Genomic DNA, 25,130 nt, shown 5'->3' on the forward strand with positions numbered 1-25,130 from the left:
AGGCTGCCCAAAGCCCTGCCTCTGCCAAGGCCAGTCCTTTGTTTAAGTGAAGCTGTGCTGAACAGAAACCTCCTAAATCCAAACCTGATCAGCACTGGAGTCTACTTCTCATTCATGGGACACTTCAAGGCATTCTTCTTTCTAAAGCCTAAAAATATCCTTTTAATGGCTTCTTAAAGGACCTTTTAAAATTCTACACACTGACCACAATTATTGCTGACGGTCTGCATAACCTGAAGAACTTTATGCACAGCACTGCAGTTTTACACTGAGCTGGCTGTGCACCACATGCAAATTACTAGTAATGGCTCTCTTGAAGCATGTGTGGAGAATTAAGGTTTATATTTAGCACTTCACATGCTAGTCTTCAGAGTTGAATTTCATTTACTTTAGCACTCTCAAAAGCAAAACGGTCCAATAATGAAGTTCAGGTAGGCATCAAAATCCCTTTTTGCACATGGCATCTATTATTTGAAAGCAAATTTTGCACAGCAAAACCCTAAATCTTCAGTAAATGCTTCCAAAGGCATAAGCTTTGCAAGTGGTCTCTCTCCCAAAACACATAAAGCAGCTTTAAGGCAACCACATGCAGGTGTCCGAGCTCTTTGCACTTTACACAATAAGAGCTACAACTCGGGGCAGATGCGCAGGGACAGGGTTTCTGATGGCTGCAAGCTGCCCTCATGAGCCTAGTGATCTAGCGATGAGTCCTTTTCTCCACAGCGGTCCAGGGGAGGTGGCAGATCCCCGATTTCTTGGCCTGCGAGTTGGCTCCCGCCCTGCCGCGGGGCTCCCGGAGCCGGGGCAGCAGAAGAAGGCCGCGGTGCGGTGCGGCCGGGCTTCACGGGGCCTCGCCGGCCGGCGTGCGAGGACAGGCCCTGGTCCGTGCCCCGGCGGCCGCGGGCCCTGCCGGCACCGGCCGCCGGGGCGCAGAAGCGCATGATGAAACTTCGTGGCGGGTTTCAACAGCAGCGGGGGAGGAGCTGGAACCGGCGGGAGCCGCCCTCTTCATCACCCGCCGCGGCGAGGACGGCGGCTCTCTCTGCGCGGCGGCCAGGTCAGGGTAAGGCACTCGGGCGGGCCGCGCGGCCGGGCCGGGCGGGGTGGGGGGCACCGGGGGGCCGCAGGCCGAGAGCGGCCTCCCAGGCGAGCCCCCTGCAGGACCTGGCCTGCCGCCGCGCCTCGCCCGGTTGGTGAGCGAGGGGGCGGCGGGCCCGTGGTGCGCTGCAGCCGCCGGAGGAAGGGGCGGCCATGTGGAGCGGTGGGGGGGCCGTGGCGAGCAGCGGCCGTGCGCGGAGGGAACCTGCCTCCGGTGCCTGCGGTCCCCTGGTGGAAGAGCAGCCCCGGGGACCGTGGGGACCCGGAAGCCGCCCCATGTGGAGGGGGAGTCATGCTCCATGTGCTGGGGCTGAGCTCCCCAGCGCTATCGTTTATCCAGATGAGCCCCAGCGCCATTGCTTGTCCAGGGGAGAAAGGTGTGGAGGGATCAATGTTGGTGCAGTGTTGTGCTCCCTTTGGCAGGCCTTTTGCAGCGCCACCGTCCCTGGAGCTGTAGGCTTTGCTGCTCTCTGAACCTTAACCCTAACGGGCTCCTCTACCATCTAGTTAGGGTTAGGGCTCTGGGAGCTAACAAGGCCTTGATCTCCAGGGAACTGGGGCTGCCAAAGGGCTGCCAAGGGGAGCACAACACTGCACCACCGTTGATCCCTCCACACCTTTCTCACCTCGGCCACCTGTGGTGCTGGGGAATTCCAGTCCTTCAGTTTGAAACTATTGCCCCTTGTCCTATCACTAGAGGCCTTGGTAAAAAGCTTCTTTATGTCTGTTTTATAAGCCCCCTTTTTAATACTGAAAGGCTGCAAACTGAAGGGACTGTTAATGTTTCTGGTGAGATGATGTTACACGGTTGGACTTGATGATCTTAGAGGTCTTTTCCAACGTTAATGATTCTATGATTCTATACTTCAGCAGATCCCACCCAGTGCCCAGTAACAACTTGTTCTATTTATGCTCTATAAAAAAATCATAGGCAACCTTGGTGTACCTAAAGGTAAACTTAAGCCTGATTTCTTGCTGGCCAAAGGTTGCTTATCATATTCTGGGCAAAACAGGTTTTACCTCATGTTAATGAAGGCTGCTGTTCTCTTGATCACTCCTCTTGACAGTTAAGCAATTAATAGTCTACCTTTGTTGTCTGTGTTTCTAGGTGTCAGTTCTTGCATATAATGTTCATGTCTCTATTGAACAGATTCTCCAGTTTCAGGTAGATCAACAGCCTCACCATGTGCGGTATCTGGGCCCTGTTTGGGAGTGATGAATGCCTTTCTGTCCAGTGCCTAAGTGCTATGAAGATAGCACACAGAGGTCCTGATGCATTTCGTTTTGAGAATGTCAATGGATTCACCAACTGTTGTTTTGGATTCCACCGCCTTGCAATTGTTGATCAGTTATATGGTATGCAGCCTATCCGAGTGAAGAAATTCCCATATCTGTGGCTGTGTTACAATGGAGAAATCTACAATTTCAAACAGGTAAGCGTTGTGTGGATCATGGGGCATTTTCTTTTTTTTTTTTTAATTTCAAAACTAGTGGATATTTGGAAAATGTTTAAAATATGGTGGACTAAAATATCAGAAAAATTTTTAAAAGTTATCAAATGACTGGTATTTAAAAGGAAGTAAATTATCTCAATGAGGTGTGAATCTGTGGTGGCTTAGATAGTAACATACTTAGTCTTTAATACTGAAAAATCACTTTTTAATTGATAAGAAGGGCAATAAGTATTTGTGTCTTCAGGTTTGATCAGTTTAAAATAAAGATGCGTTCTTCATTATCTCTTGGGGATGGGAATTCCAAGCCTCTTTCTCCACTTTTTCTCCCTTTATAATGGAAATGCTTTTAGACTCTCTTGCTCTTCGGTTATTTTGGGTTGTTCTCCAAGCTGTCAGGTATTGCATTTTTATTTCTGTATATTGATCTAGGTAGGATATGTCGCTTCTATTAATGTATAGCATGCATGCTTATGTATTTATGTAAAAGCAACAAGCACTAGGGAGATGTTTCCAGTATGTCACAAGTCCTCAGGTGTCTGTAGCTTAAGGCAGATACTTTGTGGTGTTTCCGAGAACCACCTAAGCAAATGTCTTGGGCAGAAAACAAGCAGCAACTTGGTACTTACTTCTGAAAGTGTCTGAATGTCCCTAATGGGTGTGATACAGCTGCTGAATATCATCTCTGTGCTTTGCTCCCTGTGCTGAGATGTCCATGCCATTACCTGTAAAGGGAAGTGATTCAGTGTCATGGTTTAACCCCTGCTGGCAACTACGCCCCACACAGCTGCTCGCTCACTCCCCTGCCATGGGATGGGGGACAGAATCAGAAGAGTAAAAGTGAGAAAACGCATGGCTTGAGATAAAGACAGTTTAATGAATAAAGCAAAAGCCACGCACGCAAGCAAAGCAAAACAAGGAATTCATTCACTGCTTCCCATCGGCAGGCAGGTGTTCAGCCACCTCCAGGAAAGCAGGGCTCCTTCACGTGTTCAATGGTTACTTGGGAAGACAAACACCATCACCTCAAACATCCCCCCTTCCTTGTTCTTCCCTCAGCTTTCTAAGCTGAGCATGACGCCATACGGTGTGGGATATCCCTGGGGTCAGTTGGGCTCAGCGGTCCCGGCTGTGTCCCCTCCCAGCTCCTTGTGCCCCCCCAGCCTGCTCGCTGGTGGGGTGGGGTGAGAGGCAGGAAATGCCTTGACTCTGTGTAAGCGCTGCTCAGCAGCAACTAAAAGAACCCTGTGTTATCAGCGCTGTTTTCATCACAAATCCAAAACCTAGCCCCATACTAGCTGCTGTGAAGAAAATTAACTGTCCGAGCCAAAACCAGCACATTCATCCAAATTTGGCATATAAAGCAGCTTACAATGGTGACTGCTTCTGAATCATGCTGAAACAGAATGCTTAAAATGAATCATCAACTCAGCATCAGAATATATCAGAAATGTATAAATAATCTGAGATGTCTTAGTACTTCTAACATCACATTTTTTTAAGTCAGAGTCAGGCTGCTGTCAGTGACATCAGTAACATCATGGAGAATTTGACTGAATAGGCAGGAGATTTCCATCCCCGCCCCCTCCCCCCCCCCCCCCCCCCAATCTTTTACGTATCCTGCTGTTTGAAACGTGAGATATGCTTTGCCCTGCAGCCCACGAGAAATGTATCATACCAGCAGTCTGTAATACTTGCAGTGTTTTGCATTGTGGTTTTTTGGCTGTTGGAAGCAGTAAGAATTACTCTCAACCTTGCTACGCACAGTCTTAAGGGGAATTTAATTATGCAAAGCTTGCTTTGCCATCAGCAGGAGTTTGTTCGGTTGTTCTCACTACGTTATGTACCCTCTTTCTTTAAAAAGAGATTTTTCTTTCAGGCTTGTGACTGAAACCTACCTAGGAAAGGATCATTGGTGAAACAGGTTTTTTGTTTAGGGCAATGACTTAGTTTATTTTAATATTAACTTAATTTGATCCAAGACTTTGCCCATAAATAACAATTAAAACCGAATTTAATTTAAAATACTAAAGTGTAGGTTTTGTGGGGGTTGTTGGCTTTTTAATATTTTATTGAAGCCCCCTTTTTCCCCCATCTGCTAGATATTGAAAGGACTTTAAGAGAGGTACCACAGGAACGTGAAGAATATTTGATCTGACTTAAGTCTAACAGCTAATTTCTTCCTTCCCCACTCTGTCTGCAGAGGCAGAGTGAAAAGGTTAGTTTGAGGAATGGAGGAAGATTAGGCAGAAGGAAATTCTCTGTGCATAAAAAAATCCCTGAGGAAGTGACAAGTAAACCAGAGTTGATATCTGAAGTATTTTATTCTGCAGAGTGTCTGTGTGTTTTGGGGTTGCAGGGTGCTTACATAAATGTCATTATTATCTAAGAAGAAAGTGGCACCAAGTGATTGGAGACTGCAAAAAATGATGCCTTTTTTCCTGGTCCTATCTTGAGTTGGAATTTTAGAAGCAGTAGCTGCTTGCTTCTGCCATTTGTCTGTGGGAGACGGGGTGGCTAGTACTTCTGAAGACCAGGGTCTTGTTTGCAGTTTGTGTCCCTGAAAACTTGCCATAATATGAATGCTTAAGACTGCAGAGTCAGTCTACAATTGCCTGGAAGATGATCCTGGGTGATTTTTTGAAAAAAAAAAAAGGTATAATTTCCTTCTGTGGCGGAAATGTTTCTATTTGAACTGTGATTTTACAAAAAAACCCCGTAGTTTCCTTACTAAACAATTACACAGATGATGATGTTTTTTTCAGTTAATAAGCAGTCGATGTTTGCAAATGCGTATTCACGGGTTTTTTGTATTTTTTTCTTAGTTGCAGAAGCAGTTTGGATTCGAATATCAGACATTGGTGGATGGTGAGGTTATCCTTCATCTTTACAACAGAGGAGGAATAGAACAGACAGCATCCCTGCTAGATGGTGTATTTGCTTTCATCCTTCTGGACACTGCAAACAGAAAAGTGTTTCTGGGGAGAGATACCTATGGAGTCAGACCGCTGTTTAAGGTTCTGACTGATGATGGATTTTTGGGTGTCTGTTCTGAGGCAAAAGGTAAAACCAGTTGTATTTAGTGCCTAAAATAATCTTGGGTATTGTTGTCAGAGACAAACTTCTTTGTCAGGCTTTTCTTCTGAGTATGAAGAGAAAGTGAACTGTAAGTTCATTAATAGATGAACGATATTTAGTAGTATAAGAACTACACATCAGTAAAACAAAAACCACAGACAGTAAACCTGGGATGTTTAATTCTCCTTAAAATCTCTAAAATAACTTGCTCATTTAATTTTATAATTCTTTGTGTCTGGAATCATAGCAATATTGAACCCAAGGTGGTTTATGTTACCCCTAAATTAAATGTAGTCTATAGAGAGGCTAGATTTATGGTACAATAAGTTATATTAGAATTTGTTCCTGGTGTCCTATGGTGGACTGGGGAATTATGTCACAAGAACTGCTAATCTGTAAAAGCCAAGGATTTTAAAACCCTACTGAAATTTCCTGCAGCATTGGGTAATTTTCTAGTGACACATGTTTTATTTGGTGATGACTTTTTTTCTTTTGAGATGACACATCCACTACTTTTTTCTTTTTTTTTTTTAAGTAATTACCGGTAGTCTTGATCCTTCCATAAACAAATCCAAACAGTGCCAAAAAGCAGTTTATTGCCAAAAAAGCACTTCGGCTGAAATTGACTTTCACAATTACGTGTGTCTTTCCCATTTACTGTATATCAATTTTATTATCAGACTCGAATGTGGCTTGACTCCTCTAATGGTAGTACTAAGTACTAGTACTAAAAGCTGTACCGTCTCTTCTTCTTGGGAAGGAGATGGTCCCCATGCTCCAGCCAGGGCAGACTCGGACTCAAAATTATATTTTTTTAATACCAAATTTAGGATCTGGAGAAAATATTTGTATATAGTTTTAGTACAGAGGCTGTTGAGTGAGGTATAACTTGACCATCCTAGGTTAAAAACTCTTTTTTTTTCCCATTTTACCTGTAGGACTCATCAACTTAAAGCATTCAACAACCTCATGTCTTAAAGTGGAACCATTTCTCCCGGGTCATTATGAAGTGTTGGATTTAAAGCCCTCTGGCAAGGTTGCATCAGTGGAATTAGTAAAATTTCATAGCTACAAAGATGAACCGCTCCATGTTGTGTGTGATACAGTGGAAACTCTGCCTTCAGGTAGTACAGCAAAGCATTTGCTAGTTATTCTGATTAAAATGTGAAAAAAATGATAATTGTTTAATGTAAAATTTGTATTGATTGATTTTAAAAAAAACGGGAAGAACCTTTATAACGTAGGAACTTGAGAATTGTTTTTGTAGGCAGTCATGTGCAAAGATATTTGAATTTGCACGCTGTCATTATCAAAGGAAATTCAGACAATTATCTTTGTTTTCCCAATCGCGTAATCCAGCAAAGTCTAAGTAACGCTTCTTGTGGTTTTTTTTTTCTCCCTCTTTTTTTCTGGGCAGGCTTTGATCTTGAAACAGTGAAAAGCAACATCCGTATTCTGTTTGAAAATGCTGTTAGAAAACGCTTGATGGCTCACAGAAGGATTGGTTGTCTTTTGTCAGGTAAGTAGCAAGAATCACAGTTCTTGTGTCTTATCTCTCTTTCACCCATAGTCTACCAGATAGAGGAAAGTACGCCGGAGGATCTACTGTGATGTACCTGAAGTGATCTGAATCTGTATTTGCTTTTTAGTTACAGAGATCTTGTTAGTTTGTGATAAAGGTTTCTAGTTTACAAGTATCTTGAAAGTCTTGGCATGTTCAGCTAGCAGGACGAACTGAAGTTCTTGTCACCTTCTTTGCTTTAGACTCCATCTTAGACTATCCTTGATTCGCCAAATTACAGGGGAGTATCTGGACCAAAATTATTTGCTACACTCTTTTTTTCAAGCGACGTAATAGCCTGTAGTACAGGAAGTTGTTCACTGAGTTGGTTGTTACCAGGTCAGTGTTAGGTGCTTTACAGAGTAAGGCTTTTTAGCCATGGGACTGACTGTGTTTTTATAGCACTTTGTGCTTGTGATTAGAGTTCTGATATCATAGGATCATAGAATGGTTTGGATTGGATGGGACCTTTACAGGTCATTTACTCCAACCCTTCTGCAGTGAGCTGGGGCATCTTCAACTAGCTCAGGTTGCTCAGAGCCCTGTCCAACATGACCTTGAATGCCTCCAGAGAGGAGGCATCTACCACCTCTCTGGGCAACCTGTTCCAGTGTTTCACCAACCTCATCTAAAAAAATTTCTTCCTTATATTGCTCTAAATCTACCCTCTTCTAGCTTAAAACCATTACCCCTTGTCCTGTTGCTACAGGCCTTACTAAGAAGTCTGGCCCCATTTTTCTTATAAAGCCCCCTTTAAGAATTGAAAGGCTGCAATAAGGTCTCCCCAGAGCTTTCTCTTCTCCAGGCTGAACAACAACTCTCTCAGCCTTTCTTCACCTGAGAGGTGTTCCATGCCTCTGATGATTTTTGGCCCTCTTCCGGTCCAGCTCCAACAGGTTCATGTCTTTCCTGTGCTGAGGGCTCCAGAGCTGGACACAGTACTCCAGGTGGGGTCTCACCAGAGTGGAGTAGAGGTGTACAATCACCTCCCCTGACCTGCTGGCCACGCTTCTTTTGATGCAGCCCAGGATCTGGTTGGCTTTGAATATCAGTAATAACACTGATTTATCATGAACCGTATAAAATGTGCATTTGAATGAGAGAGAACTGATTAGGAGCTACTGTTGGACAATTTCCTCACTGTGGCATCGTAAACAGTAGGAGGGAGGTGAATTAAACAGGGTGATATACAGAGCTGGAAAATCCTGGTCTCAGTAAAAAGCCTGTTCAAAAACCAGATTTCAGGTATCAAATTAAAAGGCGGTAGGCAGCCCCTTAGACACACATGCAGAATGTATTAGTAGCAAAACTAAGTGCCCTTGCTGGTATAATACCAGATTATCTCAGTGCTTTACAGTATTGAGTATGCTTGGAGCATCATGGTTGGAGAAGTGCTTTTGCTTCCAATCACGGAGGGAGTTCTGATTTTCTCATCCTAAGCACTCAATTTGATTTCTGTGCTCTCCTTTTCTCAGACTCTGGATGTAATTTCCACAGAAGGAGATTTTTTTGTTTTAACGGGTAGCATGCCCAAAAAGGGGATCAGGGTGGGAATAGATGCTAATGAACTCAGCTGAAAAACCACATGCAGGCTCTAGGAAACAAAGAGAATATTTTGCTTCATGCTTGTCAGGACTGCAGGCACATATAGGAGAACAGGTACTGTGTTTTGCTCAGTACTTCAAAGGGGAGAAGCAAGTAGAACTGGTCAAGGGTTAGCAGAACTAGCTCAAGAGAATAAGAAGGTGGAGCCCTAGAGTACATCTGGACACCTTGTGCATCCATTTTATTTTTTGCTTGTTTTCCAAACTTTTCAAATCTTTCCACTGTCCTCCTCTGAGAAAGGAGTCAACACACACAAAAAAAAAAGGAATGTCACTAGTGAACCTTTTCATTTTGAAGTGATGTTTAAAAACAAATTCCACTCAAAATGTGAAACACTTCAGAAAATTATTGGGGAGGAGTGGAATCCTCACACTAAACATTCTGTTCTTTTACTTAATTCTTTTTTATTCAAACAGCAAACAAAAAAATTTACATAGTTCTGTCAGTAGACTATCAAATGTGTAGGTAAGAAGGGGACAGAAAGCAGAGTTGAGGAGGGGCATGTTCTGTAGTGGTACAATGTTTTCAGAACACTTTCTGTATATCTTAAAGAAAGATTTCCACTGATGCTTCTGACACCAAAAGTACTAATAACTGTTACAGAAGGTGTTCCACTAAAGTTGGCTGATTCTCTTGTTAAGCAGAGGTAAATGTACACTTGTACAAGAAGTACCTTGGGTTCATACGGCTTAAAAATTAAGCCGACTCATGAGATTTCAGTGTCTAGATCTGGTGTCCTTAAGGGGAAACAAAAAACAGTCAAACACTTAACCAAATAATTTATTTTATTGGCAGGGGGCTTAGATTCCAGCTTGGTTGCAGCTGTTCTTCTGAAACTGATGAAAGAAATCAACATCAATTATCCATTACAAACCTTTGCCATTGGAATGGAAAACAGTCCCGACCTACTGGCTGCCAGAAAGGTATATTAAGCGTTGCTTTCAGTTTGTTCTGAGCTGCTGAGTGCTAAACAGTGTATATTAATGGTGCTAACTTCATGGTATGGTATCAGTAGTAATACTGAATATTCTTATATTGCTGTGATGTAAATCAGTTTGCAGTACACCATTTAGTACAACATTTGCTGCTTAGTTAAACTTATGAAAGAGGTAATTGAGCCTTACCTGTTTCTCTTGCATTTGGAAGACTTTCATGACAGACTCCCATTGCATTGTTACCAAAATGGCAGTACTACTGAGTTGTCTGAATTCTGCCCCTGGGTTTTAGGATAAATCTCCATACTGTAGTTCCTATGCTATGGCATTTGTTTATATGTTAAATATTTTAAGTTAATTGTCAGTTTACTGAAGAGCTTTGTACAAACTGTTTGGCATCTGGGATACCCTTTAGGTGTTTTCACTCAGCGTGTGTGTTTCAAACACAAGTATGTTTAAAAAATGCATTCACTGAAAAGCAATGTATTATTGTGACCTTTTATAAACAGGTGGCAGCACATATAGGCAGTGAACATCACGAAGTAATATTTAATTCCGAAGAGGGAATTCAGGCAATAGAGGAGGTTATCTTCTCCTTGGAAACCTATGACATAACAACAGTAAGAGCTTCAATTGGTAAGTTTTTTTTTTTTAATAGCAACCTTTGCTTTATATTGCCTGAATAAAACTTTATGCAAAATCATGTAGTCATCTACTAGATCCTTTAGGTGTCACAGAACCTGGGAACTAGGACTCCCAAGTTATGCTCCCCAGTCTTGTCTGTGATACCACACTGGGCAAAAACAGTTATTAGTATCAAAGTCACTGACTCTGCAAAACAATTGTCAAGAGCTGTTCCTGAAGCTTTGGGATGAAAAACAAAAGTTATATGAAGAAGAAACATTAGATCTACAGGTCTAAGTTTTCTGCTCTGATAAGTATGAACCTTGGAGGAAGGGGGAAAATTTGCAGGTAATCTTAGGTACTGAACGTTATGAGAGCAAAACAATGATGATGACCCTATTCCTTGCATAATTTTAGAATTAAATTGAAGTATTTCTTATCACCCTCTAGTAACACTGGCACTCAAGCCAGGTAGAATTCTTATAATGTATGTTTGATTTGGAAAATGAACGAAGTCACCAGCAGCTGCTTAGAAAGGGTTGCCAACTTAGCAAGACTGAAAAACCCTAATGCAGTGTGACTTCCTGTGTAATACCAGCTACAACATTTTACCCAGTTAATCTTGTGTCAGACTAAAACAGTGTAAAAAAAGTTAATAAGTCAAACAGGCAACACAGTTCTGAAAACCCAGGTCCCTGAGCAGAATCTGGTACGTGAAGATAGGACTTTGCAATGTGAAATATTGGAAGAGTTTCTTTAAAAAAATAAAGCCAACTTTTCATCTGTCATCTTTCTTTGTGACTGGGGCTGAGTATGAGAAATAATGAACTAGATCCTTTTCATTAGATCTCTAATACTTTTGTTATAAAAACGTTGTTTGGAAAGATGTAATGAGGGGAAGGCATAATTCTGATTATAAATACTACTTTAAAAAAATAATTGAAAAAAGGGCTTCATCCAGTTCAACCCACAGTGGCAGAGAGTTAAGTGGCAACTTTTGCTGGTAGTTTTGTTCTCCAAAGCTAGAAAGTTTGTTCAGGACTGTGCTGGAATTAATCACATGCTTAATTTCAAACTGAGTCAGAGCAATTCCTATATGTGTTCCCACGGGAATTCTCCAGCTTTCCCAGGGTCACAGATACACTAATCTTTCTGATATTTTGAGGGCTAAGTACACAGTCTAGATATATTTGCAGCACTTGGTTTGTGTGGCTTTTGATAACCTTGAGTAAAAACAAGATGTTTAGTGTATTGCAGTTGTTTGCTACAAAAGAAAGTAGTGTAGGAGATAAGCTTCTATAATGCTAAATTTAAAACTACTAGCTGTATATAGCATCATACATGTAGCTGTATTTTAATAACTTTTTTTTTTAAGGTATGTATCTTGTCTCCAAATACATACGGAAGAAAACAGACAGTGTGGTCATTTTTTCGGGAGAAGGATCAGATGAGCTGACGCAAGGATATATATATTTCCATAAGGTAAATATACAGAAAGCCCTTGAGCTGCTTCTCCCCTTCAACAGAAGATGTCTACTGAGATTTCAAGGTGTGAATTTTGAGGGTTGTCAGGGCTGTATATTTGCTGAGGATTTGTCCTGAGGTGGCATAAAATCCAAAGGATTCAATTTAACACTTCAAAAGTAACTTTTTATTAAACTTCAAAATTCCTGAAACTGTTATTTTTTGTATGTGATCTTTGCTAGTTCTGAGAATACTCAGTGATCATTACAGCTCAAAAACCAGTCAGCAAGTAATGGTTCCCTCAGTACAGCTGTATTATGTCTGTGTGCTACATGCGTATGTCTGGTTACAGGCGCCATCTGCTGAAGAAGCTGCAGAAGAGAGCGAGAGGCTTCTGAAGGAGCTCTACCTGTTTGATGTACTTCGTGCAGACAGAACTACTGCAGCACACGGGTAAAACATAGTCTCTTGGATGCTGAGGACTTGTGTGATTGGAAAGATGTTTAAGTGGTGTTCCCCAGGGCCCAGTATTGGGGCCAGTTCTGCTTAATATCTTTAACAACAATCTGGATGAAGGGATCCAGTGCACCCTCAGTAACTTTACAGACGTTGCCAAGTTGGGCAGGAGTGTTGATCTGCCGGAGGGCAGGAAGGCTCTGCAGAGGGATCCGGACAGGCTGGATCGATGGGCCAAGGCCAATTGTATGAGGTTTAACAAGGCCAAGTGCTGGGTCCTGCACTTGGGTCACATCAACCCCCATGCAACACTCCAGGCTTGGGGAGGAGTGGCTGGAGAGCTGCTTGCAGGAAAAGGACAAGGGGGTGCTGGTTGACAGCTGGCTGAACGTGAGCCATCAGTGTGCCCAGGTGGCCAAGAAGGCCAACAGCATCCTCCTCGTTTGTATCAGACTAGACTAGACTAAACTGCTTCAGTTGGAAGGGACCTATAACAATCATCTAGTCCAACTGCCTGACCACTTCAGGGCTGACCAAGTTAAAGTATGTTAATTAAGGGCATTGTCCAAATGCCTCTTGAACACTGACAGGCTCAGGGCATCAGCCACCTCTCTAGGAAGCCTGTTCCAGTGTTTGACCACCCTCTCAGTAAAGAAATGCTTCCTAATGTCCACTCTGAACCTCCCCTGGTGCAGCTTTGAACCATTCCCATGTGTCCTATCAGTGGATCCCAGGGAGAGGAGATCTGCACCTCCCTCTCCGCTTCCCCTCTTCAAGAAGCTGTAGAGAGCAATGAGGTCGCCCCTCAGCCTCCTTTTCTCCAAACTAGCCAAGCCTGAAGTCCTTAGCCGCTCCTCACAGCACGTTCCTTCCAGCTCTTTCATCAGCTTTGTTGCTCTCCTCTGGATGCGTTCAAGGACCTTTCCATTCTTCTTAAACTGTGGGGCCCGGAACTGCACACAGTGCACAAGGTGAGGCTGCACCAACGCTGAATACAGCGGGATGATCACCTCTTTTGACCGGCTGGTCATGCTCTGTTTGATGCCACCCCAGGACGCCATTTGCCCTCTCGGCTGCCAGGGCACACTGCTGACTCATATTGAGCTGCTGCCGACCAGCACCCCCAGATCCCTTTCTGTAGGGCTGCTCTCCAGCTGCTCCTCTCCCAGTTTATACTGTACCTGGCACCACTCTGTCCCAGGTGCAGAATCTGGCATTTGGACTTGTTAAATTCTATCCCATTAATCATAGCCCAGTGCTTCAATCTCTCTAGATCCCTCTGGAAGGCATCTTGTCCCTCAAGAGAGTGAACAGTACCTCCCAGTTTGGTTTCATCAGAATCTTGCTAATGATGCATTCAATTCCTGTGTCCAGATTGTTGATAAATATATTTAACAGAATTGGCCCTAGAATTGAACCCTGAGGAACGCTGCTGGTGACCAGTCGCCAGCCAGGTGTAGCCCCATTCACTACAACCCTTTGAGCTCAGCCCTTCAGCCACTTCTTCACCCAGCGCACTGTGAACCTGCTCATCCCACAGTTGGACAACTTGTCCAGGAGGATGCTGTGAGGGACAGTAGCAAAAGCCTTACTAAAATCCAGAAAAACTACATCCACCGCCTTCCCTTCATCCACTAGGTGGGTGACCTTATCATAGAAAGATATCAAATTAGTTAAACAGGACTTTCCCTTTGTGAATGTGTGTTGAGTGGGCCAGAAATGATGTGGCCAGCAGGAGCAGAGCAGTGATTGTGCCCCTGTACTCAGTACTGGTGAGGCCGCACCTCAAATACCGTATGCAGTTTTGGGCCCCTCAGTACAAGAAGGACACTGAGGTGCTGGAGCATGTCCAGAGAAGGGCAACAAAACTAGTGAAGGGTCTAGAGAGCCAGTCTTAGGAGCTGCTGAGGGAACTGTGGTTGTTTAGTCTGGAGAAGAGGAGGCTGAGGGGAGACCTTATCACTCTCTACAACTACCTGAAAGGAGGTTGTAGCGAGGCAGGGATCGGTCTCTTCTCCCTAGTAGCAAGTGATAGGACGAGAGGAAATGGCCTCAAGCTGTGCAGGGGAAGTTTAGGTTGGATATTAGGGAAAATGTCTTCACCAAAAGGGCTGTGAAGCATCGGAACAGGCTGCCCAGGGAGGTGGTTGAGTCACCATCCCTGGAGGTATTTAAAAGACGTGTAGATGTGGCGCTTAGGGTCATAGTTTAGTGGTGGACTTGACAGTGTTATGTCCACAGTTGGACTTGGTCTTGAAGGTCTTTTCCGACCTAAATCATTTTGTGATCCTATGATTTTAAAATTGAAGTTCTAGCCTGAAGGAATTTGAGCAAAGCAAACCATGCTGCAAAACCTAATCTGATCTGTGACAGCAGAGCCCACAGTGTTGCCAACTGATGCAGAAAACGTCTTTTGTCTGAGACTGTACTGGTCTTTACAGAAGCAGTGAATTAGAAATATAAATACGCAGAGTTAAGGAAAGAAGGCAAAGCTCTATTTGAGATTGGGTTTTTTGCGGTTTAGACAAAGAGGAATCTTGAATCTCGTAATCAGCATGCATTGAAGAATTAAAAAACATACTGAAAGAGGACAGTATGTGCATTGACTCGGGTAGCTGACTGTAATAAAGAGGTGTTAGGATACGGTTTGTGTGACTGATACCTTAAAGTATCACGAAATTGTACGCTGCAGAAAATAGCATCATTTTACTAATGGAATACATGAATTAAAAGGGGAATATTGTTGGGAAGCTGGCTATAGATGAGCAAAAGATGCTACCTTAGGCAAACAACTTACTGATAAGGAAATTTGCATTCTATGTTGACCCTGCCACAGAATGAGTTGCCCAAGTTTTTATAACTTTCTTATGTTTCTCTTTCCTATATAAAAGATGGACAGGGTGCCGGAGACCTGCCATTTGCATCATGATTTATTTTGTGCTGAAAAGTTGGGCCACATATTCAAGGCTGTTTAATATCACACTGGCCGCTCTTCATTGGAGAGTTGCCATTTCTTGAAGAGAAGCTGGGCTCTGCTTCACAGCACTGTGAGGAAGAAAGGACCCTTGTATTAAATTGAAACTCAGTTTAAGGTGTTCAGATTTGTGGAGAAAAGGGAGAGGAATTAAGAGTAGAGAGGAAATGGTGGGAGAAAGGATGAAAGTACCTTTATCAGTTAGGAAAAAATAACTGTAGGGAAAGGCTTGCAGTGCAAATCTTGTCAATATATGTGGAAACTGAGCCTCACTACCTGACTGCTGAATGATGATGCTTTTTTTTTTTTTGTAAGGTGGGTATTACCTGAAGTAGTTGAAGCTTCTTATCAGAGGAGAAGCTACAGAGACAATGAAATTACTAGAATGCAGTATATCATCTCCATTTGACTTTGAAGCTGGGCAGCATAATGTCTCTTGAGGAAACACACTGAGAGGGTTTCTTCAACGGTTGTTGCAAATCCTGTCGGACTGTAGTCTTAAAAAAATTGTACTAAAAGCTGTCCAGCAGATGGCATCATAAATCATAGAGATCTTTATTTAATCTGTGCTGACCATATACTTAACTCTCCAAATTGATGAATTAAATGCAGATATCCATGAATATGCAAGTGAAATGTCTTCTGAGTGAAAGCAAAGCGCCTTGTGTTTATGTGAAGGACAGGGAAAGTTTAACTGTTATGGAACTTGTAAGTAGATTACTTCTTGGATTAATTCAGTATCTCTTCTATTTTTTTTTCCTCCGTTTAGTCTTGAACTAAGAGTCCCATTTTTGGATCATCGGTTTACTTCTTATTATTTATCTCTACCAGCAGAAATGCGAATCCCAAAGGTATGTAAAACTAGGGTTAGACCCAAGTGCAAGCTTATAAATTCACTGATACATGCGAAGCATGACCAAATTTCTGAATTCAATGGTTAAGTCCTCTACCCAAAGTCAAGCACGCTCTCGAATATTTTGCTGGAATGTTGGAACCTTTTTCTGACCAGACCTTCTGAAAGGAAACCATTTCTTAAGTGTTTAAAGCCAGATCTTTGTACTGCAGTTCCTGGGACTCACTATGTTGTTTGTTTTTCTGCAAACAGAATGGAATTGAAAAATACCTTTTAAGACAGTCCTTTGAAGATTCCAACTTGCTTCCCAAAGAAATACTCTGGAGACCCAAGGAAGCTTTCAGTGATGGTATAGCATCAATAAAGAAGTCCTGGTTTTCTATTCTTCAGGACTCTATTGATCAACAGGTAAAATACCACTGTTTGGGTTTTTTTTTGTCTTTCACATTTAGGGTACTAAATATGCCAAGGGGAGGAAGCTTACATGCTTAGTTGGGACAGTAAATCTGGGTATGACAGTAACTTGACCTTCATGGTGGAGGAGCAAGATAAGCTTTAAACAATGGTCTTCTAGGTATCCGAGTTGGTTAAAGGCATTTGAAATCCTAGATTCAAAGAAACATTACAGCCTGACAGGAATGACTGTGTCAGGAAATGAACACCATTTAAGTATGTGGATTGCAAATTAGATTGTGTGTTGGCAAACACAATTTCAGGGTTACATGCAAAGCAGCTGCTTCAGCTGAAGGCACTTGCATGAACTTACTCTGCAGCTGAGTAACAGCATAATGACTTTATAATGTCCTTTCTTGTTTGTATCATTCGTTTTTCCCGGCTGTGCCTAGCTAAGCCCTTTTGCTTTTTAAAACCTCTGCTTGCATTGCTAACCAATGAAGACTTATAGCATTTTGGGTTTGGACAAAGGATAATAATCTCTGGTGTACAGAGGTAGTTTAATCATCAAGAGGAAGGAAGAACACCCGATTTACACCAGAGCTCCATTCTACAGAAATATGTGTAGTCTGGCCTGTGGACGGGTGCTTGTTTGTCCTACCACCAGCTGCTTGTTTCCCATTTTCTTTGTCTGTATGCACAGGCAAGAAAGCAGTTGGGTCAGGCAACAGTGTTGTGCTGTGTGTACTGAGCCTGTATTGGTGTAGTAGGGGCAAATCTATCTCATGGCTGTGAGGAGTTAGACAGCATGTTGGCAGTGGAAGCAAGCTGCTTTAGAAATTGCCTCAGCTGGTGCAACTATTCATTCTCCCTTTCTTACCCAGCTTAACAACTACAGGTGTCTTTGCCTCTGCATCCCAAGTCTTTTGTTGCTAAGAGCTTGGTTATACAGTCAACAGCTCTCGTGAGCTGAAAAAAAAACCCAGGAAGCCATTTACGTGCAAAAGTACTGCTTCAAGCTCTTCCAGTTGATTCACAGGAAAGATAAGGATAGGAAGGAAGTTTTTGTGAGCTTACTAACAAAGGTGATTGTAACCCCAAGAGAAATGGGCTTCACATATAATGCAGAGAGAAATATTAACAGCACTGGAAATATAGTTACGTATGCATAAAGATCAAGGGAGCCTATGACAAAAATTCACCTGCCAGAAACCTCTGCCTCCAGAATAGATGTTTTAGTTTGTTTGTTTTAAACCTGTGGGCATTCAGTGGTTGGTGAATCCTTTCATGTCTTTAACTTGCAGGAAATTGACTTGTAAAAGTTAAATGTATTTGCAGCTTAATTTGAGTTTTGCTTATGTCTGTAGGTTGATGACCTTATGCTGGAAAAGGCAGCGGAGAAATATCCTTTCAATCCTCCTAAAACGAAAGAAAGTTATTACTACCGCCAGATCTTCGAAAAGCACTACTCAGGGCAAAGCAACTGGCTGCCCCACTACTGGATGCCAAGATGGGTTAAAGCTACTGATCCTTCTGCTCGCACACTGAAACATTACAAGTCGGCTGCCCAAGAATAAGCTGTTGAAATAATCCCCCAAATAGAAGTGCTGCAAGCAATTTGCATGCACTCTGCTGTAAAAAAAACAAACCAATTATGCAAATCTAAAGCTTAAATGGTCTTTAAGGTGCATTTTGACAATGCTATTGGAAATAAGAGCTTTCTGTGGTTAGTGTACTATATAAAAATTCATCCGGCTGTAGCAAAACTTTGTAATACATGGGAAAATACTCTATGGTACAAGGAACTGCCTTATTTGGCAGCTCTCTTACTTATGTGACCTCGATTGTATTAATTTGCCTTGCAACCATTTAATATATATTAATATGAGCTTTGTTTGGAGGACTTGAGTAAGGCTAAGCAGTGCAAACTGTTGCAGGCCCTCTGAAAAAAGGGGAATTTCACCCTAGCTGTTTAGTGTTTTATGTTCCTGGCTGTAGTATTTGGATAGTTCGTCTGTATTACTCTATTCTGAATGTCTTTCAAAGCATTCCTGAGAACCTTGGTCTGGTTTCAACAGGTGTTTAGATATTCATAGCTATGCAGAGATGCTTACTAGAGTTTATAGTATTGGTGGTGCTGGGTGTTGCTGTATTGGGTCCAGCCAGGGTCAACCCACCGCAGTTAATTAAATGAATGGGAATCTTATTTGTTACTGTAAAGCCACCAGTTGGCTGTTTTGAATCTTGTAAATATACCAGCAGTCTAAAGGTATTGTGACTGTTATCAAAGAGCAGAACAGACAAGAGAAGCAGAGTTATGTCTTTGTTTCTAACTCAAGGGCTTCATATTTAAATGTATTTATGATTCTTGAAAATAGAACGTTAACCGGATGATTTGTATCAGTCTGATGGAAGTTGCATGAGTAAGTATTTTAAGAAACTTTTCACTTACAGTGAGAGTTTTTCCATCTGTATGATGAAAAGGTAGACCATGTTGCTGCTCAAATGCATGTGGCCAACTGTGTGGTGAACCAACCCTGTTAACCATAGATTATAACAAAGCATCATTGAAGACAATGGGATCTGACACCTTGGCTTGGAAAAATGGCAAAAGAGCTTCTTCAGAAACCACAAGAACTTCTAATACCCTACTGAGGAACACATGTCTTTCTACCCAGGACAACTTTTTATTGACTACTTAGGCATGGGGGCTGCTTTTTTAAATGTAACATAAACATCGGGTTGACCAAAAAATATACATATGTGCTGCAGACTTGTTGACTTGATTAGCATCATGCTATTTATGAAGACAGAAGTCTAGTTTATTGTCCCTTTTGACTAGAAAACCAAAGCTAATTGTTATTTAAAAGATAAAATATAAGCAATTCTGGTTTAAAATCTTCATAAAATGACTGATTGTCTATTTATTACTCCCCCTAATCCTGCTTTTGAATATTTATTCCAGAAACCTTACTGAACCTCTTGGTGGTACTACGGAGCCCATGAACTGTCCAGCTATGGCCAGTAGTGGCCATATTTTGACATAAATTTGCACATACTAGTCACTTGTGAATACATGATGAGTAAGGCAATAAGTTCCTGTGGCGGTCTTTACTTAAGGGCCATGTGCTTGTCTTTTTTAATGTCTTTGAAGCAGTATATTTTGACTTGGGAGAGGAGCCCAGAGTGTGTTGGTTAGGTACTGATGTGTAAAGATAAGATTGTCTGCTCTGGAAACTTCCCAAGGCTGAGAGAATAAGAAAATAGCATTTGCGTGAAGTAAAAATAGGCTAAGCACATTTTGGGGTCATTACCCAAATGTACTTTCTGCTGCAACATTGTCACGTATTCAGGGAAATCCACCTTAATTTTTTAAAATTCTTAATACACTGGGCATTTGTGTGGTGAGGCAAGATCCTAGACAGGTGACCCTAATCATTTTACCTTTTTACTGATGTGCAGAGGAAAACACAGTGTTTGATGCCTTATTCTTATTAAAGGTATAAATGGTAGGGGTCTCAGGAGCAAAAACCTGTTCATTCCTTCTCCATGATTAGACTCAAATTCTACAGTCTGTTTGGCTTCTGTGACGCTTCGTACTTTCTCTTTTCCTTTTTTCTTTTTTTAAGACAACAGCTACTTGGATCATCTGCCAGCTGCAGGCATGTTTGTAGTTAGTCACAGGAGGGAACGGGGTGCAGGTCCAGAGTGTAATGCTGTCTTGTCCGCTGTTACTTTTCATCTTTCTTCCTGCTGTGGTAGCCTTCTTTTCTCACTCCCTTTCTTTTGGAGAAAATTAAGCTAGACTATTCTGACGGCTTGAGTAGGTTGGTTTGAGTAGTGTGACAGAGGTGGGGATGGGGAATGAAAATCGGTGGCCCACCTGGGAAGGAGGAGATGGATAACTCCATGGCTTGCAGGACTGCTAAGGGCTGGGGGAGAGCCTGTAGGATTCTTGCAAAGTGGGTAAAATAATGTGATTTTTGATTGACTGATTTTATCAATTTGATTTTGCTTTGAACTGAGTAAATTATTAAATCATGTTTTCACTGCAATCTCTCCCTCTTTTGAGGAAGAAGAAATAAACGGTGTATCTGCCGAAGAGAGAACTGCAGTGTATGGGACCTACTAAGTGCTTAACGGCGCTCAGTGACACCCATGCCCTTCATCCTTTTAATAAAACCTACTTCCTATTTTAACCTCCAGTTGACTGGCTTGTGTGGAGTTTCGATGACTGTCTCCGTATCCAAGTGTCTATGACAGTGACTCTCCAGAGAAGCTTCCCAGTGCAAACCAACACATAACAGCCAGTGGACACTTGACAGGACTTTGGGGACCCTTGGTCCTTTGGGCAGAGATTTCTCTGTGGGATGGTTTGAAATCATATCAAATGTTTGAAACTGTGTTTAAAATCACAGTAAAGCGTAAAAGCACCCTGTTTAACCTAGGAGAATATGGCATCTCTTTGTTGAGGACCTTTGGTGTGTGAAATGTTATTTGATGAACATCTACAACATGATGCATGTTTAACTGTCTTCACCAAGAATGAAAAAAAGCTTCTGGAAAACAAGGTTGCAGGAACCAGTGTTTGCTTTGCTGTGGAAGCTAATTCCTCAATGAGTTGTTATAATTTTATTCAGAGTTAAGAGTTAACATCAATCAAGGTTGTTGGGTTTCTCCACTCAGAACGGAGGTAAAATATGGTAAATGTGGTTAAAAGTAAAATATCAAAAAATTATACTGAGACTCTGGAGGGGTTGACTTAAGTCTTTCATTCTGACATAGTCTTAATGTCTGATTTCCGTTAGTAAATAAGAGAGAAGTTGTTGAAGGAGGATTTAATACAAGGTAAGCCTGTGTTTGAGCTGGCTGTTGAACAATCAATCCAAAGGAGTGTGTGGCTGAAGTGCAGGAGAGGCTGCTTATTTCCATAGCAAGGTGAGCTGTGTGTTCCTAAGTGACTTTGCTTGGGACAGCCAAAGTGCTGTGCTGGTTTTGGCTGGGACAGTTAATTTTCTTCACAGCAGCTAGTATGGGGCTAGGTTTTGGATTTGTGATGAAAACAGTGTTGATAACACAGGGTTCTTTTAGTTCCTGCTCAGCAGCGCTTACACAGAGTCAAGGCCTTTCCTGCCTCTCACCCCACCCCACCAGCGAGCAGGCTGGGGGGGCACAAGGAGCTGGGAGGGGACACAGCCGGGACAGCTGACCCCAACTGACCCCAGGGATATCCCACATCATATGGCGTCATGCTCAGCTTAGAAAGCTGAGGGAAGAACAAGGAAGGGGGGATGTTTGAGGTGATGGTGTTTGCCTTCCCAAGTAACCATTGAACATGTGAAGGAGCCCTGCTGTCCTGGCGGTGGCTGAACACCTGCCTGCCCATGGGAAGCAGTGAATGAATTCCTTGTTTTGTTTTGCTTGCGCGCGGCTTTTGCTTTATTCATTAAACTGTCTATCTCAAGCCATGAGTTCTCTCACTTTTACTCTTCTGACTCTGTCCCCCATCCCACCAGGGGGGAGTGAGCGAGTTGCTGTGTGGGGCTTAGTTGTTGGCGAGGGTTAAACCATGACAAGCACATACATTGCCTTGACCACATCTCCTTGTCACAGTTCTCCTTTTGTCTATTTTCTTAATGTCAGGGCCTATTGTTTTTTATTTACATATGAATTAAAGCATTGCAGTTGGCATAAAGGCTGAGATTAGGAAAACTTTAAAAGGTTTCAAATGAGGCTACCTCTGCATGAAGGTAATGCAGAAAGTTTTCATTTAAATTTAATATTTTTAATTTATTTAAATTAATAACTTCAATTTTTTAACTTACAAATCTTGAGGAAGGAGAGAAAGGACGGAGAATGAGGAAGCAGAGAGGTGGTTTATGCTGCCCTAGCATCTTGCAAGTTAGAAGGGGTAGTAGCTAGGAGGGTTATGCATAGACGGGGTTTGTGCATGTTGCTTTTCAAGGTCTGTTTGTGGCATTTCACCCATTCCTTTCCATAGTGCCACTTCCCATCTTTTACTTGCTTCGAAACTCTTTCAATAAGGGAAAACTAGCTGGGCAGGTAGTTTTTCTTGCACTGTGTGTTCAGGTTTGGATCTTTCAAGTGTGCTGTGAGCTGCAACAGAAGATGTCAACAGTACCCTAGAATCCACTCAACGCTTGCGTTTCTCCCGTGCGAGCGAGTCGGGGCTGGCTCGGCTCTGCAGCCTCGCAGCTTCGCCTCTTGCACTGTGTGCTCGGCGCAGGAGCGAGTCCTCGCACAGCGTGTGTCTGAGAAACGAGCAGGCTTGTTTGCTCCAAGGGGCCAAAAAGAGTATGTCAAAGTTTAAATTTGGATCGAGGTGTTGCTTTGAGGGATGGTTTTTTAATTTATTTTCTTTTTTCCTGGCCGGCAGATGGCAGCCGCTGTTAGCGCGTCTGTGCAAACAAACTCTTCATCCCTGGGGAAGACTGCTCTCCATCCTCTTTGCGTGCTTTTAGCCTGCTCCTTCAGACATGCTTGTCGGTGAGATTTTGTGCATGAGCTTCATGGAATAGAATTTTAAAAGTACTAGATTGGAATAGGGCTAAAGCCAAGCAGAAAAAAAAAAATGTTGTTTAATTGATCTTGCTCGCAAGATAATGTGCAGAGCTTCTCATGCTGGTGCTGCACGTGAGAAGGCAGCTAAGATTTGGATGCATTAGTATTGAAGGCATTCAATATTCAATTTGAAAGTACTTTAAAACCAGTTATGAAATTTAAAACTAGAAATGAGAGTTAGAACAGGTATAAAATGCCAGTTCTAGGGAAGTTGGAAGATAATATGCTTGGGAATGGGAAATGTTACTTTTACCTCTAAAGTTGTTAGGGGTTATTTTCCTATTTTTGTCACAACTAACATGTGGATCATAGGATTTCAGATAGTCACACAGACAGAACACTATGAGTCCTACTAGGAAGTTTTACAGATGTGAATCAGAAAGGCTTAGGGCTGTACCTCTGCTTTTTTCTCAAAAGAATGACTAAAAAAATTATATATACACATTATAAAATGCAGTACATCATATTTCCTGTTTCTGTAAATGGCCAATCCAGTTGTTTTATGAGCTCTGTGTGATGATGAACAGCTGCAGACTGCATATACCTGAGCATCTAGACTCAAACCCCATCAGGAAGCAACATCCCCCAGCAACCATCGGTGGTATAATGACAACACATAATGGCTGTCTGATTTGACAAACACAGCCTTTCACCGGCTCCAGGCTCACTGTGGGGAGAGGTCTTGTGCTTGCTTTCTTTTTTTTTTTCCTTGTAGTACAGGGTGCTTAATTGAGGAATTTTCACTCAGGAAAAGGTAGAGCAACTGGGTCCAAAACAGTCCTTTAGAGAATTATAATCCCACATACATAAAATTATTGGAACTGACCTCAATTCCTACACCATAATCATCTTGCAGAAGCCAAAAAGAGAGTCAGAATGATTTGGTTGCAAAAGCACCCTCCATTTCTGCTGCTATCAAGGATAGATGTAGTTGTCTATATTAATAAACTGTATTACTTAACATCTCTCACCACTGCTCTTGAAGACTGCTCTTAACACCTGGGGCAAAATGTATATTAATACAAATTACTTTTGATTAAAACCATTATTATTTTAGCACAAAAAGGAAGGGGGTGGTGAAAAGGAACGTTCTCTTTTTAAATATTTAAATACTCATTATTCCAAAATGATACAAATTACTGGCTGACTGACAACTTGCTAATAATAGCTTAAAAATGCAAATAGAGCTATTATCCCAATTGACACTAATTGGAATTTCTTTGGCAGCCTGGGAGGGCAGGGCAGGAAGGTTTGATTGTTTCCTTGAGCTGAAATCAAGTTGGTAAGGAAGCATGGGGAAGATATGCTGTGGGTAAACAGGTTGCCATCTGCGGACATCAGAAATCATATTATATTTCAAGCATATGTTCTGCCTTCTGCCTGTGTATGATATTGGTGAGGTTTGCTGGTGCCCAGGCTGAGCTGGTGCTGTGGAAATCCTGCAAATGCTCAGCTCTCGCAAAAGAGCTACCATGTCTTCTCTGAATTATTAAAAATTCACTGCTTTAAAATTCATTGAATTATAAAAATTTTCACTGCCGGTAGCCGAAATGTCTGCACTGCAGGGTGACTCTACACAGAGCAGGCGTCTGGGCATTTCAAGCTTTATGGACCTGAAGTTGGTACAAATTCTTCATGCAGAAGCCGGTATAGGAGATGGCAGAGGTGCCCACTGGAGGATTGTGGTCCCTTGGTTGCACTCACATGGCATAGCAGAGAGGTCCATATGTCAGGTGTCATCAGTTACTTTCAAAACGTGAGAGACAGCCTCCCAGGTTAAGGTGAGAGTGCTGTTGTGACACCCCTGCCATGCTCTCCTCGATGACAGCCTGTTACATCTTTGTTAGTTACCCTCTTGCTGAGATTTTTATTTTCGTGGCAACCAGGAGCTTTTGCTGGCTGTGGTTCTCCACCCTGGAAAATCCTTCCTGCCTCCTCTTCCACAGAAAAAGTGGAACAATGCCAGGGTTAGGAATTGTACTGAGGTCAAGGATACAGTGTGGGGCATCCGTGTGTAACCTCAAACTCCCTCTCTAGACTTGCATGCTTCTCTGCT

The 25,130-nt window shown here is 42.4% G+C and overlaps 1 protein-coding gene across 3 annotated transcripts; it reads left to right on the forward strand.

Annotated features, from left to right (window-relative positions):
* Nucleotides 1–924: 924 nt before the first annotated feature.
* Nucleotides 925–19,401, forward strand: ASNS (asparagine synthetase (glutamine-hydrolyzing)). 3 transcript variants are annotated; one of them, XM_064444564.1, is made up of 12 exons: nucleotides 925–1,063; nucleotides 2,249–2,531; nucleotides 5,375–5,612; nucleotides 6,566–6,751; nucleotides 7,045–7,146; nucleotides 9,589–9,716; nucleotides 10,238–10,364; nucleotides 11,728–11,834; nucleotides 12,169–12,269; nucleotides 16,016–16,097; nucleotides 16,352–16,507; nucleotides 17,860–19,401. In XM_064444564.1, the coding sequence occupies exons 2-12, from the start codon at nucleotides 2,283–2,285 to the stop codon at nucleotides 18,067–18,069; spliced, it is 1,686 nt and encodes a 561-aa protein (XP_064300634.1). In that variant the 5' UTR covers nucleotides 925–1,063; nucleotides 2,249–2,282; the 3' UTR covers nucleotides 18,070–19,401. The 3 variants fall into 3 exon arrangements, with proteins under 3 accessions (XP_064300634.1, XP_064300636.1, XP_064300635.1); XM_064444566.1 differs by having other exon boundaries at nucleotides 1,034–1,057; XM_064444565.1 differs by lacking the exon at nucleotides 925–1,063 and adding an exon at nucleotides 1,106–1,193.
* Nucleotides 19,402–25,130: the final 5,729 nt, after the last annotated feature.

This window comes from Phalacrocorax carbo, chromosome 2, assembly GCF_963921805.1.
Source record: "Phalacrocorax carbo chromosome 2, bPhaCar2.1, whole genome shotgun sequence".
Taxonomy (NCBI): Eukaryota; Metazoa; Chordata; class Aves; order Suliformes; family Phalacrocoracidae; genus Phalacrocorax; species Phalacrocorax carbo.

Excerpts from the sequence above, each read along its gene's own strand:
- ASNS (XM_064444564.1), top strand. The coding sequence starts at position 2,283 with ATGTGCGGTATCTGGGCCCTGTTTGGGAGTGATGAATGCCTTTCTGTC. Across the intron at positions 5,613-6,565 it reads TGTCTGTTCTGAGGCAAAAG|GACTCATCAACTTAAAGCAT; the intron begins GTAAAACCAGTT and ends TTTTACCTGTAG. Across the intron at positions 11,835-12,168 it reads GATATATATATTTCCATAAG|GCGCCATCTGCTGAAGAAGC; the intron begins GTAAATATACAG and ends GTCTGGTTACAG.